At 36.6% G+C, this 19054-nt stretch overlaps 1 protein-coding gene across 1 annotated transcript; it reads right to left on the bottom strand.

The window, feature by feature from the left end:
- Positions 1 to 1289: 1289 nt before the first annotated feature.
- rnf14 (ring finger protein 14) lies at positions 1290 to 18571 on the bottom strand. Its single transcript, XM_028812764.2, has 8 exons — positions 18457 to 18571; positions 16108 to 16301; positions 11659 to 11810; positions 10567 to 11019; positions 10249 to 10477; positions 3669 to 3841; positions 3028 to 3158; positions 1290 to 2828 (listed from the first exon to the last, which is right to left on the bottom strand). Exons 2-8 carry the CDS (start codon positions 16259 to 16261, stop codon positions 2786 to 2788), a joined length of 1335 nt encoding a protein of 444 aa, XP_028668597.1. The 5' UTR covers positions 16262 to 16301; positions 18457 to 18571; the 3' UTR covers positions 1290 to 2785.
- Positions 18572 to 19054: the final 483 nt, after the last annotated feature.

The following is a 19054-nucleotide window of genomic DNA, read 5'->3' as shown; positions in this document are numbered from 1 at the left end:
TAGCCTTTAAACCCAACCTTTTAACAGGTTAGGGTGCTAAAAAGTAGCCTGATGAATCACATCAGCAGTGAGGAAGTGCCTTGTATGTTATGTGCTTTCAATCAAAATAGTAAATACATTAGTCTAATTACAAATAGAGGAGTTGGAACCAGAATCAAAATACTTTTGTACTGACTCCACAGCTCTGCTTTTATTTGCAATTTTACTTTAGTACTTTTTTATTGGCTGTGTATTTACACTATGTACAGGTACAGCCTTGCCTTTGAGGGTGCTACATATTTCTATCAGATACTATGCATTATATATTTGCAATATGAAACCTCATATTTTAAGTCAGAGCATACAGTTTGAATTAAGCATGAACTACTTAGTGCAGGTGTCTGTCCTGAATATGGCATACTGCATGAGCTTCGATAAATCTACTTGCTAAATCAACTATAATAAACAGGACTGCAGGGAGCTGCTGCTTTAAGACAAAAAAATTACAAGGCAAATGTCTGTCTTGGACAGGAAGTCTGTTTACAGCAATACACTCAGTCGTTGCTGGGGCATGAGGGAATACATTTGTACTGGGAGGCAAACCATGAAGACACAATGAGGAAGAGAAAACTGGACATGGAAGGATTTGCAGCTTTAAATATTTCTTTTTCAGTTGGATCATAACTACATTGAAGCATAATAAATGCTTAAAACCATATGGCATAAAATTAATAACTCACCTGCTGCCCGCCCCAGATTCAGTTGTTTCACTCTGGTATCATTTACTGTCAAACATGATGATCTTATTATTTCCCCATCATCATAATCTGTATTAATAACCTGTGTCATTTCACCTGTCTTATGTTGATCAGGTCTACACAGGTGCCTTTAGAATAATACAGTACTAGACTGCAAGTTGTCTGTAATAAAATGTACAAAGGCCACAGTACTTAAATGATAAGCTATATTTTAAAGAAACCACAAATTGCATGTGCTAGACCACCACAATGTATTCATAATAAAGATTTTAAAGATAAAACTTTATATACATTCTAATGCAGTGTTTTGCTATATTAGTCTTTTTTTTGTCTTTATAAAAATTAAATCCTGTGGGACTGCTTACATTGTGCTTTAAATCAGTTAAAGCCATACATTCAGGCTAGTGCCGCAGGTTATTACTTTAACAAAATTTTTGCCTAAATTTGATATTTCCCAAATTGGATAAAAATGTGGAATATATAGCACAAGAAAAATAAGGTCAAGGTGTTAAAATCAGGCATTAAAAACATAAAAGATGAGAACCACAGAAGTTATGATGATGACCTGGTGTAGTTTGTTGACACACATCACAATGGTAAATAAAATGTTAATCTGTATCAGACATTCTGTAGAATGATAGGATGCTAGTCTCAAGCTGTAAAATATGCAAGTAAGTCTACATTTGGATAACTCAGTTCAGTTCTGTCCACCTACAAAAAACAGAGCAGCATTAGAACCTGTTAAAGTGCATTTCTAGACTAAAGGATTTGCCCAGCCCCAACAAGTTGACCGTAATTAACCTCTTTGGTCTTCAGCAGAGAAGACTTAATCTAGATTTTAGGAATTCTAAAAAAATATTAAAGTTAATTCAACTTATTTTTTCCAGCAAAAATGTGAAGCTGACACTTGAAGACATTGGTTGATAATGCAAAAATGTGCCTTCAAGATGGAAGGAAAGAAGCTCTTCTGTACAAATTAGCAGTTGGACTCACACACTTACAAAATGACCAGTAAAAAATTCGGACGTGAGCATCGGTAGGCTTTGTGCCCTAAGAACCAAATTACCTAAACTACTCTATAACATTTCAGCAATTACTCTCCGCTCTGATGCTGATCTTTCTGAACATAATATAGGTCATTACGATACCAACCTACAAGAAGAATTTATAATTAATTGCAGAATTGCGGTATTTGAGGGTTCCTCGAGGGCCTCTTTCTCTTGCACAATTTGGCTCAAAAACTAAACAGCACATCGTCATCTCATAACAGGCTTAATTTTCAAGTTTGGTATTTTACTGTCCGGCCACTTTAGTTCTCAAGAAACTGTGACACACACACCAACACACACCCCAATCATCGAGATAGAAATGTTTTTGGTATTAGGACACCCTAAAACAATAAGATCTGGAGATTGAAATTTTTGACGAATCTAAAGCTTTTGCTCCTCCCCCATCATAACCTATTGTCTATGGGGGAGGAGCAAAAGCTTTAGATTCGTCAAAAATTTCAATCTCTTGCAAAAAAAAATGTAACAACTAATTTACAATCAGAAGGCCATCAGCTTGTCTTAAAAGAGAATCAGGAATTCAGCAGGACTGTAACAGGATTCATGGCTGGGCTCTTCATATATTTTCGCTTACAAAATATAGGTTTGTATTTCTAGAGTTCAAGTTAATAAGCCAAAAAATGGTTTCATTAATAGAACTGATTAACAATGAACATAAATTACACAGGATTCCACAACTACAAGAACAAAGTAAACAGTTATGCCATTATTATCTTTCCTGCATTACAGCATGAATAAGCCAAAAATCTAACCATTTTATTCTGGTATTCTTTCAATATTCAAAAATATTAAAAGTGCAACATAGGGTTGTTAACATATTATAAATGTCTTTTGGATAGACTTGACCCGCCACCTTAAGTTCAGTTTTATTTACTCTATCTTATATTTTTTTTTTATTCAATCAGCACAACTGTGATTTTGTTTAAACTTAGAGAATCACAATACGTAGGTTATCATCTGGACTCGGTCATAGATATCCTCCTAATCTTCATCGTCATTGTCTTCATTCAAGATTTCAAACAACCTAATAATGAGAATATTAATAATAACAATTTGATATCAGATTTAACTAGTTTACACTACAAAGTTATGTGCACAATCAAAATGCATAAAGATATGATAGTACAAGATGACATTAACATATTGACTTTGACGTATACATTATGTTTCACCAAAATAGAAACAATTATGTATTCTTTTAGAAACAGAAAAACATGACGTACTGATTAAAGCATGGTGAAGATGCATCTTCAAAATGACTGTAGGGTCTATATTTATTGAGGCAGCCCAGACATACCCAGCAGAAATAATTCCTACAGCCTATACATGTCATCTTATTGCATCCATCCACTTTCTAAAAAAAAACAAAAAAAAAAACAGAAAAATAAGGAGAAAAAAATCATATAATAGCATGTCACCCATATTAAACGAGAGTACTTTCTAACAATAGTTCGGCCACTAATTAATACACCTTATGACATCACTTATAAGACTTAAAGATGAGTTAATGTTCATTACTGGAAGATATACTAATAAAATAGAACCTCATTATAAAAAGGATGTATGTTGTTATTTAGGCTGATACCTCATGATTGGCCAAGTGCTCTCTACTTAGGGTTATTAGTGATACCTGTGTAATGTGACTAGATCCACCATGTAGATCAGCAGGATGTATGCTTGGGCACTACTAATAGAAAACTAGGCAATAAATGTAAAGCATCAGTGTATCATAGCTGAAATACTATGCTAGAAAAACACTGGTTGAAAATTTGAACAAGTGCCTTCAAGATGAAAAAAAGAAAAAAAGTTCAGTGACCCAGGAGTTGTGCTGCTTATGCATAAGCATGTTCCCAAGCACCATTACCTGAATATTTGTATTGCACCGGGGACAGGGTTTGGAGTTCTTCGTAAGCCATTCCTCACTACAAGACTCTTCTAAGGCCTTTTCGATCTCCCTCTTTCCATATGTCTGCTCCAACAATTTTTTTTTCTCTTCTGACCCTTCAAGGTACCGGCTGCAAAACTCAAGAATCTCCTCTAAAAATAAAGCAACAAGATAAGTTAATAAAGTGAAAAGTGGGTAAGAGACTAGTATTCCCAAAAAAGCTTCCTTTTTTGATTTCACAAAGATGCCTATGTTTATATTAATATTTAACAGCTCATCACCAACTAGATTAATTTTTTCTCACTGATTTTAATAAATAAGCAGTTAGTTGTACAACAGTCTACTTTTCTAGCAAAAAGTAAAATTAAACATTTTCATTTATCATCTGGTGAAGCCTGAAGTCCAAAGATCAAATAAACACTTTCAGAAACGGTTCAAGGATAATGCGACAGCTTCCATGGCGCGGTGGTAAGAATTGCTGGCTTGTAATCAAGAGTCCCTCTGTTCAATCCTCACTGTCTCGTATATTTACCATTTTGAGTAGTGAGCTGCTCTTATTGTTAACATTATACAGTGGAACCTCGAGATACGATCACCTCCGTATACGAGAAATTCAAAATACGAGGAAAGTATGAGCGAAAAATTCAGATCTAAATGCGAGCATTGGCTCGCGTAACGAGCCACGACCCAGGCTGTGGGTATAGCTCGCGGCTTAGTGAGGGGGCGTGGTAGCAGTTGCGAGCAGCGATCTGCGGTGTGTGCGTTTCTCACTTAAGTGCACAGGTGGGAAACTGCTCACATCCATGATTGTTCCTGTGGCTGATGGGCTGCAGCTGCCATGTCCTCCCCGCATATATAGAGAAGCGCGAGCCGGTTAAGGGGGAGAAGAGAGAGAGAGAGAGAGAGAGAAGAGAGAGGAGAGAGAGAGAGAGAGAGAGAGAGAGAGAGAGAGAGAGAGAGAGAGAGAGAGAGAGAGAGAGAGAGAGAGAGAGAGAGAGAGAGAGAGAGAGAGAGAGAGAGAGAGAGAGAGAGAGAGAGAGAGAGAGAGAGAGAGAGAGAGAGAGAGAGAGAGAAGGCAGGAAGTCGGTGCGGGAGAGCGAGTGAGTGCAGGCTCGCGTGTAGCTGAACAGGCGAGCCAAACAGCTGAAGCAGGACGGTGTAGAGAAGGTCAGCTGCATTAAGAGTGTCTCGCCTGTGACAGAGCCCGCAGGTGAGACGCTAACAGAGAAGAAACACCGGGGATTGTCATCTTGTGTATTTTAAACCTCCACTTCACAACTGTTTTAAGGATTATTTATTTAAAGATTTATTGAATGCTCTACTGCACTTTAGACACCTGTTTTGATTCTTTTAATAATCAGTTATATTATTTACCAGTGTTATTTATTAAAGGTAGACTACAGTATATATAATTTATCAGTGTTATTTGTTAGGAAAATTGATTTTTATGTTAATATATTTGGGGTGCGGAACAGATTAACTGGATTTCCATTTTTTTCAAGGGGAAGTTTGTTCTAGATACGAGAAATTCGCTATACAAGCTCAGTGCTGGAACGAATTAAACTCGTATCTAGAGGTTCCACTGTACAATAAAAACATACATTTGATTTGAGTCTGTAACAGCCAGTGTACTACATAGTACTTGTACAAGTTAGCGGTTTTTTCACTTTTATTCTCTCAGTCACGTTCACAATACCCCCCCCCCAAGGGATCTGACACTGTTAAAAACAGAGACATAGGTATATATGATATTTGGAATTATTCATTTTATGACCTGTATAGTACATTTCGGAAAACATTGTAGCAAGGATGCAACATTATTCATATTCATTCGCATAAAAGTGAAAAAACCTAACTTTTTCAAGTACCATAAATTTACCCCAATGTCCCATATATTTGTCTCTTTCTTTTTTTGCGCAGTGCTGTGTTGACATCATGCACCAGAAGACGTGAGGTTATTCAGTGGAAGCAGGAGCACGCAGGTGGCCAGTTGCATGTGCTATATAACAAGCTTGACCTGGCGGTGATCAACGCACATGTACTGTGCAAAGCATGTACGGGGTCCACTGAGAAAAAAAAGAGTGTTCATGGCTCACCTTGCAGAGGAGCTTCGTCGTCACTTCTTACAAGAAAAGGCAATGGAAAAAGAAAAGGAGGACGCAACATCAGCAAGCTTCTGTTCCAAGACAGCTGCTTCCCCCAGGAAAGCAAACTCAGTCAGTGTCAGTTTAGGAACGACAGCATAGAGAGAAGTGTGTACACTGCAACAGGTACACATGTCCTAAATGTAGAAAGGACGATCCTGGGTGTGTAGGAACTGTTAACATTTGAATTTGATGATTGCATATAGTGCAGAACTGACCTCTCTGTACTATTTTTTCCTCTGCATGTCCTGGAGTAAAAATGAAACACCAACATGTACCAAAGTGCGGAGACTAGGAAAGATGGAAGAAGAATGAATATGAATAATGTTGTATCCATGCCACAATGTTTTCCGAAATGTACTATACAGGTCATAAAATGAATAATTCCAAACATCATATATACCTATGTCTCTGTTTTTTGTCAGTGTGCCTTTGACATTATGGACCATAAGGCACATACTAATTCAGCATAAGCAGGAACACTCAATAAAACTGAATAAAAAAAATCAAGTGACAATGAGATAGGAAGAAGGCAAATTCACCAGCGTTTGTGTGTCAGCTTTTATCCATCCAGATGAGAGAATTTCCAGTTCAGCTGTCTCAAAACACCACTCACATCTACAGCTATTCCCAGTTTCAAATAAAAAGTAACAGCGTAAGATCCCTTGGTTGGGGGGTGTTTAGTATGTATGTATGTATCATGATTGTAACTGAGAGAATAAAAATGAAAAAAAAAAAAACAGTACTATAAATTTACACCAGCTGTTACAGACGCAAATCAATGTTTTTATTGTATAATGTTAACAATAAGAGCAGCTCACTACTCAAAACGCTAAATATACGAGACAGTGAGGATCGAACCGGGGGACTCTTGATTACAAGCCTTCATTTCTTACCACTGTGCCACGGAAGCTGTTGCATTATCCTTGAACCTTTTGTGAAAGTGTTCATTTGATCTTTGGACTTCAGGCTTCACACACTACATAGTTTGTCTACATTTTGTCATTTATTACTAAAATATGAAAAACGTTTCTGTTTTAACGATGTGTTCACACAGATTATTGTAGAAACGGAACACACATGAAATGCATGTGTTCCAAATAACGATCTATTTCCATTCTCTGAGAACTCCGAGATAAACTGAACTCTGTGCCCGTTCTGTGACAGTGGTGGATGGAATAGTAGGCTGCTTGCTGCTTGTCTTGATCAGCACATTTACAAGACAAAAGACACTGATGGAGAGGTGCAAAGGGATTTAAGGTGGGCCGGATTTACAAGTTTTTTCGTAGGCTTTGGTAATTCTAGTGTTAATTCATGGTAATATATCAAACAAAATCACATATGGGTAGGTTAAAGTGTATTTTGAAAAAAAAATCAATCTATACAGTAAATGGCAGCAAAAAATATAACCGCTACTTATTATTGTGATAATAATTTAAACAGTAGAAAGAATTCACCATTTTATATTGTGTTAAAGCCAACTTTTCTTTTTCTTAAAAAAAAACTTGCCTGATGTACACCACATTTCTAATTTCGATTAAAAATCACCTGCTTTTAGTTTTTATTTAGCTGACTGCCATCTTAAAATCTTTCGGTGATTTACAACTTCAGGATCAGTGATCTTCCCTCAGTCCTGTGTCCTGCATGTGCCTGAAAGATTTTGTTCCAACCAAGTTATTTTTAAGTGGATTTCTAGCCTTATTAATTAAGTTTTCCAGTTTCTTGTTTTGGGGCAATACAAAAATTACATAATTAAGTTTGGTAAATTTTTATTATATTTGCTGTTGTAAGGGGTGCTTACACTATGGTCTGAATGTGGATCCCAATGTCTCAGTGCAGTGACGGGGACATTGTGATGTAAAAATGGTGCCGTCCTTCAGATCAGATGTAAAACGGAGATCCTGACACTCTATGGTCATAAAAGATCCCTGGGCATCCTTTGTAAAGAGAAGGGTGTATCCCGATGGCCAGGCTAAATTGCCCACCATGGCCTAGTTATTTTAACCCCCTAATCTTCCTGTCTCCAACTGGCTCTCTCTCACTTCACCACCTAACAGATGTTTGGTGTGTGCACTGGTGCAAAAATGGCTGCTATCACATCATCCAGGAGGATGTTACACATTAGTGGTGGCTGAAGTGGCTCCCTATTCACTATGAAAAGTGCTTTGAGTAGTGAGAAAAGCACTATATAAAGAATTATTATTATTATCATTACCACCAAGCATTTATGTACATTACATGGGGATAAATTTAGTGTTTTTTTAGCCTCCTTAGCGTCTTTTTTCCCCTCCTGGAAAAAACAGCCAAAAATGTTGAAATTTTTTGAACAAGAAAAACATGTGTTATAGAAACATGCACTGTAAATACCAAAACATCAACATAAATACAGTAAGAAATGCATGCTTAGTGTCCATTGCTGTACTGATGCAGATTATGTACATGACCTTTGTATGCTATGTTTTGAGACAGTCACCAATGCACAGTCTGTTGTTGCTATCAGGTCAGTTGAAGCGTGTTTCTTTGTGCACTTTTCTTACAATATTTTTTTCTGTTGCTTGCATATGAGACTAAAATGTCAGTGCCTGATCTGCAAAAAAATGTGCTCATTGTGTTACTATAGATTACCATAGTGCAAGGCTTAGTGACTTCTGCATTCCCCTGACAAAAACATTAACAGCTCCTGCATTACGAACACTGCCCAGAGGCTAACTTTCTTGTTCTTCTACTTGATACCGTCATTTTGGCATTTTTCCACAAAGCTACTCTAACCACAGTGAACCTTCCTGGGACAATATTAACCAGGCATATCACAGCAGTTTATTTATACAGTGTGGTATGCATCAGTTTCACTATTCATGTCATGTCTGATGACCAATTCACATTCATTACTATTGCTTGATTCAACTAATGGTTTAGTTTCGGTTTGTTCAAAAACTGGATTTATAGCTTTTTGTTTATACACCTTTGTGCTTTCTGTTTAAGGCTCTGTCCCCACTCATGAATACTGATGAGTTACCACAGAGTGTAAGAACGCATCAGAAAATTCATGATTGTTTTTGCAGGATGATGTTACTTAATCCACAAGATGACAGCAGAATACTGTCTTGAGCATTATTCAGGATTAACGCTCCATATCTCACCAAAATCGGATAACCTGAGTCCTACTTGGTAATAAACATTTTTACACAGAATTCCAAGGCCTAAACGCGCAGGTGTTAAACTTCATTTTTAAGATTTTCTTCATCTTCTTCATGTCATGTGCATTATGTCAGGTTGAGAATTTTGTTTCTTGGAACAAAATAAATTGTGTACAACTCAAAATCAGTAAAACCAAGGTAATGACTATTGACATTTGCCACTCAAGACCCCTCTCTCTCTATCATTTTTCTTGTCCAGGTGTTCTGGTTAGTTAATCCATTACTTACTAATGAGCAACCTTTCAGTATTTAGTATCATTTGCCTGGGAGTCAGCTCTGCTCATTGTTAATTGTCATTATTAGGGCACAATTAAGGGAGCAAAACTACACAGAAAAATTAACAGGTTAATAGATTAATAGGGAAACAACAAACGAGAGTTAAGTATTTGAAGCTATAAGCAAGAAATACACATATTTTTAAAGGTCTTATAATAATCACTGCTGTGTAAAATTAGTTGGGACAAAAACCTGGAGACACAGAGGGTCTAAACAACTGAGCTGGAGAATCACTGCTCCAGGTTGAACATTTTTAGGCACAGCATGTTCAAAGTAAGGTAATGGGAAGTTAAGGATCACATTATGTCATTATAAATTGTGTTAATGCATTGCCACTAAGAAATAATAACAGTTAAGTGCAACAGTAAAAGCATGGTATGTCAGTTTATGATTGTCAGCTAATACAATATTGTTTTTAGTGTGTTTCTTTACAAAAAGCACATGCAGTGGTATTTATTCAAGGGTAACCCTTACATGTACAGTAAACATTTTAACTGTTAAAAAGACATCAAATGCTAAAGTTCTTTAAGGTGGTAAGGAGCGTAAAACAGCATCTAAGTGCAATAAATAGACAGGTCTTGGTGTTTACATCACAGCTACTATTAAAAAGTGTATTCATCGAAACATAAATTTGTGATCTGTGATGGACTAATACCCTGTTCAAGGTTAGTCCCTGTTCTGCTCTTATAACTTGCAACGGTAGTTAGTATACTTTTCAGACACTTTTACTCTGGGGATAGATACCCAAAGCAGCATGAAATTATCCAGCCATCAAAAGGCAGCAAGGAATCAAGACTAGCTCACTGACAGGCATTAGTGATAAATTTAAAAGCATAATGAATTTGCAGGTATGGTCAATATGATATAATGGATGGGTCTAAAATGAGCCAGTGATAAATATTTTACAGCATTACAGAAAGATACCAAAAATGAGAAATTTACCTTTTGTTCTCCTACAGGGAGATACACCATGGTAAGTCTTCTTACAGGAAATACAGAAAGGATATTGGCAACGAGGACAAATACCCATGGCATTGGAAGTCTCCACCATTACTGCTGTTTCACACATCTTTCGAGGACAATACACTATGTCTGCCATCAGGTCCAAACTGGACTGGAGAAGTAGTCTGTCATACCGAGCAAAAAGGTCTTCTTCCACTAGTTCCTTCACCTGAAGGGATAATGAAAACATCCCAGATTATCAGAGAAGCAGAAGAACTAAAACCTTGAAATAAGATCTTTTGACAGTAACATACTTACCTGTGCAGGGGTAGCAGATGAGGTACATTCTGGTTCAGGACAGTTAAGAAAATGGACATTACCATCTGTGATCTGTATCCGAAAATAATCTGTGAGACAGGCTTTGCAGTACACATGCTTGCATTCTTTAAAATACAAACAAGCAGATCCAATCTTCTCTGTGAAGCAAACACCACATATATATGTTTTGCTGTCAAATAGTTTTTGCTGCTGGGCTTGATCAAAGTCAAGAAGGATAGGCAAAAGGTATATTCTGGGGTCAACCTCTTGAATTGCTCTGTTGTCCAATGTTTCTTTTTTCACACCCTTGGTTCCATTTATTATTTCAAAAGGCAACTCACAATTTAAGAACTTGAGGAGGTCTTCCTTCAGGAACTGCATCCATGTAAACAAGACAACACTGCCATTGTTTTCATTCCAAAGTTCATCCAAGTGCTTGCAGACTGCTGTAAGCTAAGGGAAACACCTAATGTTTAATGAACTTTACAAACTATATCAGAAATTGTAAAATGAGCAACTCATCAATTCAGGTATAAGTCATATACAAAGAAATATTATTACTATTTTACTATTAAAACATGACTGTTATGGAATGCAAGAGGGGGTCGTGTAAGTGTTTCCAGAGTAGGAATAATAGGCAGATAATAAAAGGCTCAATGGAATATTTGTGCTAATATTAACCTGCAAAGCAATATAAAACATCTATGGTGGGTTTTTTTTTACTGTTGAGGTCAACGTAAAGGCATATATGCCTCTCTGATCCATAGTGGGCCTACTTATCTAGGGGGAGAACTATGACATCATATCCTTGTTAAAACCTCTCCTGGCAAGTACAACTACTGAATGGGTCCCTTTGTAACTTCCTGTTAAATACGTTCTTTAAAAGTCAATGTGTCTTCTATGAGAACTGCTGCCTTGTAGTAACAGAGAATTAAAACTTAAATAATTTGTACAGGGTAGAGTCAGAATATCAAGATTAAGTTCTGTTTATTGTCAATGAAAAAGTATTAAAAAAAGAACACTTTAATAAAGAATTAAATATGATCTAATAAAAAATTAAATATGATCAGAACATTTAGTTTTCTCTCCCACCTGAAGTCTTGTAAGCCACTTGCAACTCAGAGAGTACCTGGGAGGAGAAGCAGATGGATAATCATCCGGAAATTCAAAGTTTAGAATAAGTGGAGGTAAAAAAGACACTTTATATTCCAATTGGCCATTCTCCACAGTTTCATTATTTTTGTCTGGAATATAAAGAAACATTAGAAAACATTTTTATATGTGAGTTTACTATTAAAAATCTTTTATTTACAAGAAGAATGTTAAGATAACAATATACACAATTCAATTTGTGTTACATTTAACTGAATATAAGTTGAATGAGGAAATTGTACTCCAGCTCTGCCTTTGAATTACTGCCAAACCTCAGAAGTGTTTCTATGCCTCCTCAATGTGAATGTCTATGAAGAATGGACCATACAGCATAGAGTGAGTGCCAGGCAAGTACTCTTAGGAGTCTGAGATGCAATAGGAAATAATTAGAAACAATTATGAAGGAATATCTTCATATGCTATATCTATCAACAAGTTATTTTTATGTAGTACATTTCATAGCTCACACTACTACTACACTAATTTCTCTTCTGTTTGCTATACAGGTACTAGTCTAACCTCCTCCTATTACTGTACACCAGCCAGAATGGACTGCTGGGAGATTAGCTAAGGTCAGTAAAGGCTGATGCCCCTTAGTATTGGTTTCCTGCTTACTAGACAGGCAAATGACAATTTGTGACGCTACAACGCTGTGTGTCAGAACAGGTGGTAAGCAATACAGTGGCTTTGCAAGACATTTTCCTTCTTTGCTTCCTATTCACCATATATTGATGAGAACCTGAAATACAATTCTGAAACCTGCCATCTGCAAAATATGTATGACTGGTAGACAAGTGGATGAATACAGAGGCCTGACAGTGCCTTTGGTGAGTGGTTCAGGTTGTCTCAGACTCCTAAGGAGTAAGACTGCCTCCATCCAAGTAGAAAAAGAACATAATACAGTTGTAATCAGAAATATTCAACTCCCTCACCTCAGAAGACATTATAGTGATATAAATCAAGGTTAACGGAAATATATGACAAAATGCCTCATTAAACAACAAAATATTTATTAACACATTTTTAGAGTTATAAGAACATAAGTTGACTTAAAGTTTGAGTTCAAATGAAAAGTGTAACTCATTTCATAAACGTGCACTATTATTCAACACCCAACTTCAGTACTTTGTGGAGCATCCCTTAGCCTTTATAACTTCTAATAACTGTTTTCGGTAAGTGCTGACAAGCATCTTACTCTTCACTGTTGGAATCTTTGTCCATTTTTCACGTGCAAAAGACTCTAGCTCATTGATGTTTGATGGCTTCCACGCTACAACTGTCTTGATTAAATCCCAACAAAGGCTTTCAATGGGATTTAAATCTGGGGACAGAGAAGGCCACTCTAGAGCATTCCAGGATCTATTTCTCAACCAAGCTTTGGTTAACTTGGAAGTGTGCATGGGATCATTGTCTTGCTGGAAAATCCAATGATCACCAAGATTCAGTTTCTGAATAGAAGGCATTATATTCCTCTTTAAAATGGCCAAGTATTTCTGAGAATCCATGATGCCAGTTACACGGTAGATTGGTAGATTGCAAGTTTCTGCAGTGGAAAAACATCCCCTAATCATCAATGACCCACCTCCATACTTGACTGTGGGACAGTATTCTTTTGGTCATAAACCTGGCCTTTCTCACTCCAGACATACCACTGGTTCATGTGTCCAAACAGTTCCAATTAGTTTCATCAGTCCATAGAACTGTTCCTCAAAACTTTACAGACTTATTCAAATTTCTCCTGAAATCTTTGATGATCTTTGTGGTCAAGAGTGGAGTGCATCTTGGAGTGCAACCATGAAGTTCTTGTTTATGCAGTGCTTGACTAATAGGTACCACTGAAGTACTTGTCCCAGCCTTCATCAGATCATCTTGTAGGTGTTTTGCAGTAACATAGTGTTTTTTCTTAGTTGTCCTAAGTTGTTAAGGGCTTTCTCCCTCAGCCAGGCAGTTTCACAGATGGGCCATAAGTTTTAAACTTCCTTATAAGGCTCCCAAAGTTTACCTTTTGGAATGTTCAATTTTTTGGAAGTCTTCCTATACCCTTCAGGTGCGATGAAATAGTTTCTTCTCTCAGCTTTTTTTTTTTTTTTAAAGCTCCTTAGTCTTACTTATATCTGCAACTAACCTTCAATTATGGGTGGGGTTTATATATGCATCACAGTTGAAGCCAATTAAAGACCATTACTGATACCCAAAGGCTTATGTTTTAAGTCCACTTTAGGCCATAAAAAGTAGAAGGTTTTAAAAACAGCAATATTATATAGGGGTTGAATAATTGTGACATGGCTATATTAATAAAATAGCATGTTACTCACGAATATTACATCATACATTTTCTGTTGATTTTACGTAAAACTCAGCTGATAAAGAAGTCATCCAAAGCAAAGTCTCTTTGAAAAAACTTTCATCGGTAAATCCTTACAATCTTTGGGTGTTTAGATATTTCTGATTGCAACTGTATGATTCAAGTTTACAAGTAACTGGGACAGAGAGAAATCCAGGCTGGGCTGCAAAAATGGCAGCCAAATAAAAAAAACAGCCCAAGTCAACGATATTTCCTAATGAGTCTCAGGTCCTTTAGTGTGGATGAAACATTTCTATAAATGTTCTTTCAGTCTGTTGAAAGTATGCTCTTGTATGCAGTGGATATATTGGGGCCAGAGGCAAAAAAAAAAAAAAAAAAATAGGAGATGCTAACAGGCTTATTAAATTACAAGGGTAAATCAAAAAGTAAAGTCATTTTGAAAATTATGCAGTAATCACAACAGTTAGAAGCCGAAGCAATACAACATGTTTGCCATGGCTATGGGTAGTTCAAACACACACAGTGTACAGCAAGCACAGCACAACTGCAGATGCAGTGAGAGTCATTTAAAGTATTAAATAATCACACTAACAACCTATTTTATAGATCTGAGTTTTCTATCAAATTTTTACATTTAACATTGAATGTGTCATGGAGATGGAACAATCACTGTTCACCAACAGTAGCAAAATTAAGTCTTGAAATAGTGAGAGGACAGGAACTGAAAGTTCTTGAATATTTAACAGACTGGTACAGAGCAATGACAACAGGTAGTATGGGGTTTTGAAAGTTCCATCTTTATACCTAAGCAGCTGAGGTTTGTAAATATTTCATCATCAAACAGGAAAGATAATTTTGTAAATTCACCAATGGTTTTCAATGGATGTTTTGCAATTTCAAAAACTTGTGCAGTTAGCTGCATTTGAGATATCTCAATGAAACCTGAACTTAAATATTCCTGAAGAATAAATGTGCCAAACCTCCAAAAAACAGGACCACTGAGAGCAGTTTTGTTTCATAAAGAGAGACATGGCGATCACAGTAAAGTGCTTAATTTGCCTAAAAACAGAGAATCTGGAAGAAAACCCACATGAAACACAGTGGGAGAGGGAGAATGAGAATGAGAAAACTTGTATTTAAATCCAGGTGGTGTGAAATAGCAGCACTGACCACCATGTCACCATTCTCCTCTAAAATACATAGTACTCAATATACAGTCTGTAATACACAGCATTGCAACTTTTAGGGACATGTATATCAATATTTTATTTGCACCTTTGCAACAGCTCCACTTTTCACTCCAACATTTCTTCCATTGCATGCAAGCACAAGACTTTGCTAAAAAAATAACACTTAAACTCTGCATTTTATCATCTACAAAAAAAAGAATAATTAAGGAAGTATGTCTAATCTCAGAGTGCTTTCATAAGGAAAAACATTTTGTTCTGAAACAATAATGGACAAAGACTTCACCATTAAACTCTGAGGTAATGAATGTGGGCTCTAAAAAGCATATATTCTTCCTCCATTTGTATGAGAAGCAGTGTAAATGAGTTTAGAATTGTACATCACATGCATCTGCCTCAACCTGACTGTCAGAAAATTAGCCATTAATTACACAACACCTGTCGGGGGCATTTCAAGTCTCCCACCTTGCTTGCCGGTTATACATCCAACTTAAATTGGGAAAAACCGTAGTTCAATACAATATATGTGCTACAACCTTTTGGAATTATACCAGGTGTCACTCAATGACCTGTCTACTGTCATATAAAAGGAAAGAAATGTTTTGTATTACTCAAAACTGCATTGTCAGTTTTTGACCAGAAACAATATGGCTGTTGCTTGCACCACTCATATTTGCCAGATCTTGCTCCCTGCGACTTTGTTGCTTGGATAAGTGTATTGCATCTCAGGGAGAATATTTTGAAGGTGACTAGAAGGAAATTCCTCTAAGTTTTGTAATAAAATTTTTTTTTAAATATTTCTCATGTATATACTGTATGTGTCCATTCATTTTCACTGTTCTTCTAAATGAATAAAATACAGACATTAAATTGTTAGAAAAAAATAAAAATCCTTACCCCTAACAATAATTCTGAAATCTTCAGGCAGGTCCACAAGGACCCTTATTTCACCCCCATGTGCCCCCTCATCACTCCTGAATTCTTCATCATCATAGATACTTGCTAAAGCAAGCAACTCATCCTTCTGGGCTTCCAAATCTTCAGAAGACATTTATACCCCAAGACAGACTAGCAGCACAACTCTTGATGATCTAAAAACATACACATCGTCAGTATCAAATCTGTACTGATTTTGGACTCCTGCCTGAGGATATCTACTGAAAACATTAAAAACATCAAATAGTAACAATACATTTTATTTATATAGCACCTTCTACTTGACAGTTTCAATTTTAATATATCTGACAGACAATGTTACCCAAAGCAACAAGATGAGAATATATCGTTAACTGTTTCAATTTTTTTTTGTTCTGTTTTACAGTTGGATCACCAGCAGTTTTAGTCACATGCTCAGGTCCAGTGAGTCAATGGTGTGGTGAAATTGCAACCTTGTGGTTTAAAATCCAACACTTTACCCACCACATCCCACCATCTGCCAGGTTTCATTTGCTGGAAATGCTACAACCATAGCAATTTATGTAATGACTACATCAGATCTAATTAGCAGCATTAATGTATATTCACAAATGGAATTTAATTTATATTCGCATGAAAAAAGAACTAAGCCTTCTTAACACTTGCTTTATCAGTACTTTAAAAACTACTGCAAAATTAACCAATCTTTATTTTGCATTATTTTTATTTTACTATTTTGGCTAAAGTGAACAGTAATGAAGGTAGCGTAAACAAGCAATTTGCACTCCTGCCTTTCAATTCCGCACTTGGGGTTGTAATCCCAGTCTGGCACTGCTCCATGTGCAGTTTGTACACTGATCGCACGAGTTTCCTCCAAGTAACCAGTTATGGCTCACTTTCTAGTACTCTGAAGTTTGGTTTTCTATCCCTGTATGAGTAACTGTGCACAAATATAGAATGGAGTCCAGTCCAGGGCTGACTGTTGCCCTACGCCCAGTGCTGCTTTAATAACAGCAGAGAATTACTTACTAGCACTTTGTATATCTGTAGTACTAGGGTGTTGTACCGTGTTAGCCATTATGAATGTAGAGAAAAGCCAAGCAAAATGACACCTTTTATTGGCTAATTAGCCAATAAAAGGTGTCATTTTGCTTGGCTTTTCTTTACTAGCACTTTGAAATCACTTTTTTTTTTGTTCTGGTGCCTCCTGATTCACTGATATGTGAAACCCCCCACATATACTGTTTAACTCGTTTTGATGTCTAGTTTTATAGGGCATTAAGCTTTTTGGGTTAAACCTCTATTTTTGTCCCCCTAGACTCAAAAACTGCTAATTTGTTTACCATATTTTGACCAGGAAATTACACCATTATGATTAAGACTAAACAAATAGGGGTGTCTTAAGCAAAAATGATCAGAAGGACTTGAAATTGTGTATGCCACATCTATCGACCCCCGGGATTTGCCCCCTAATGGGATAGAAAAGATCAAAATTATATTCTTCTGAAAAATGAGGACAAGTCATATAGGCACATGAAGTGTTGTTTTAAGCTATTTCAAGGTTGCTGATCACAAATATGGTAATATTTTTGAAATCTTTATCAGTGGTCCTAGCCATCTAAGAGCCACTCCCATGTTAAAAAATGATAAATTTCAAACATAAGCATGTGGAGAGTATAGTCTTAGAATATCTCAAGGTTAGTGATTACGAATATGATGTTAATTGTGATCCTTTACTAGTGAGGTAACCCTCTATGGACCTTTACCAGAGGATGAAAACGCCACATTTTTACATAAATCTAGAATATTTTGACTTTTAAACATGTAACTTAAAAGCATACATTTTAACTATGCTTGTTTATTAGGTATATACCTCATGACATGAATCATTACATTTCTTATAAACACCCCGACATAGGGCGGCTTACGCTAATTCAGACATTTTTAAAGACTCGTGCTATGATATAATTTTAGGGTATTTATTTGAAGTGGCAAACCAAGATGCTAAATCTTTAAAATGAAACCTGAGCCCCGAAATGATGCAACAACAAGTGCTGATGTGCCTAGATTTGACGGCTGCGTGGGGCAGCGCCGCGGCTCCACTCCTGTTTATTTCGGAGTTGGACACTACTTATTATCAGGAGAGTGAGTGTTCACTCTTTACAGTGCTTCGTCCAAGTGACTAGGACCCACACGACAATTGTCTTCCTAGCTTTAATCTTCCAAGACATAATGTCACGCCCCAAACGTGTCAGCAAGGAATTGTGTTAACATGCAAATTAAGTTATACCGGACTCTTTCCAAAAGTACGTGTTTTGAATTGAATTGTACCTTGACACCACGAAAAGCAGGAGGAGGCGTTCTACACTGCCTCTTTATCCCACTGGCAAACCAGGAAACATGGAGACCTTCTCTCTATCTCTCAACCAAACAGAAATTGTTAGTTTCAAAACGCCAAGGAAAGAATGTGTGGAGCGAAGCATTTAATTAAAAAGAAAAGTGCTTATGAAACTTAAGCGCGCCCTCTTGTGGAACCTCCAAGATTAAATTGCGAATTACCGCATAAATTAGAAACGTAAAGCAGATCTGAACTATAAAAAATAATCGGGAGTGGTCTTCCCTAGACTTTCTCGTATACTCAGACATGGGGGTGGATATTTGTGGAGTAAACCGTAAGATAATGATTATATTTTTATATTATGTACAATAAATAACCATCAACAACAAATCAAATCAGTAATATATTGAACAATTATTATAAAAGTAAAGTTGAATAAATCGGACTCTGCAGCTGCATGAATAAAAGGTAGAGTACCACTTCCGGTTAACGGAATTAGCCCAAAAGTGGACAGAAATCTACGTTTTGTACCTAATACTTGCATGCAAAATTTGGTTAACATAAGTGAAAACGTACTCAAGTTATTGTGTT

The sequence above is a fragment of the Erpetoichthys calabaricus genome, chromosome 11 (assembly GCF_900747795.2).
Source record: "Erpetoichthys calabaricus chromosome 11, fErpCal1.3, whole genome shotgun sequence".
Classification (NCBI taxonomy): domain Eukaryota; kingdom Metazoa; phylum Chordata; class Cladistia; order Polypteriformes; family Polypteridae; genus Erpetoichthys; species Erpetoichthys calabaricus.
The sequence above is the reverse complement of the archived record's forward strand: the minus strand, read 5'-3'. Positions and strand labels throughout refer to the sequence as shown.

Bases quoted from the DNA above. Each gene is read 5' to 3' on its own strand.
- rnf14 (XM_028812764.2), bottom strand. From the start codon at position 16,261: ATGTCTTCTGAAGATTTGGAAGCCCAGAAGGATGAGTTGCTTGCTTTA. The intron at 11,811-16,107 runs GTAAGGATTTTT...TTTATATTCCAG, and splicing joins TTTCAGAATTATTGTTAGGG to ACAAAAATAATGAAACTGTG. The intron at 3,159-3,668 runs GTAATGGTGCTT...GTTTTTTTTTAG, and splicing joins GGTGCAATACAAATATTCAG to AAAGTGGATGGATGCAATAA.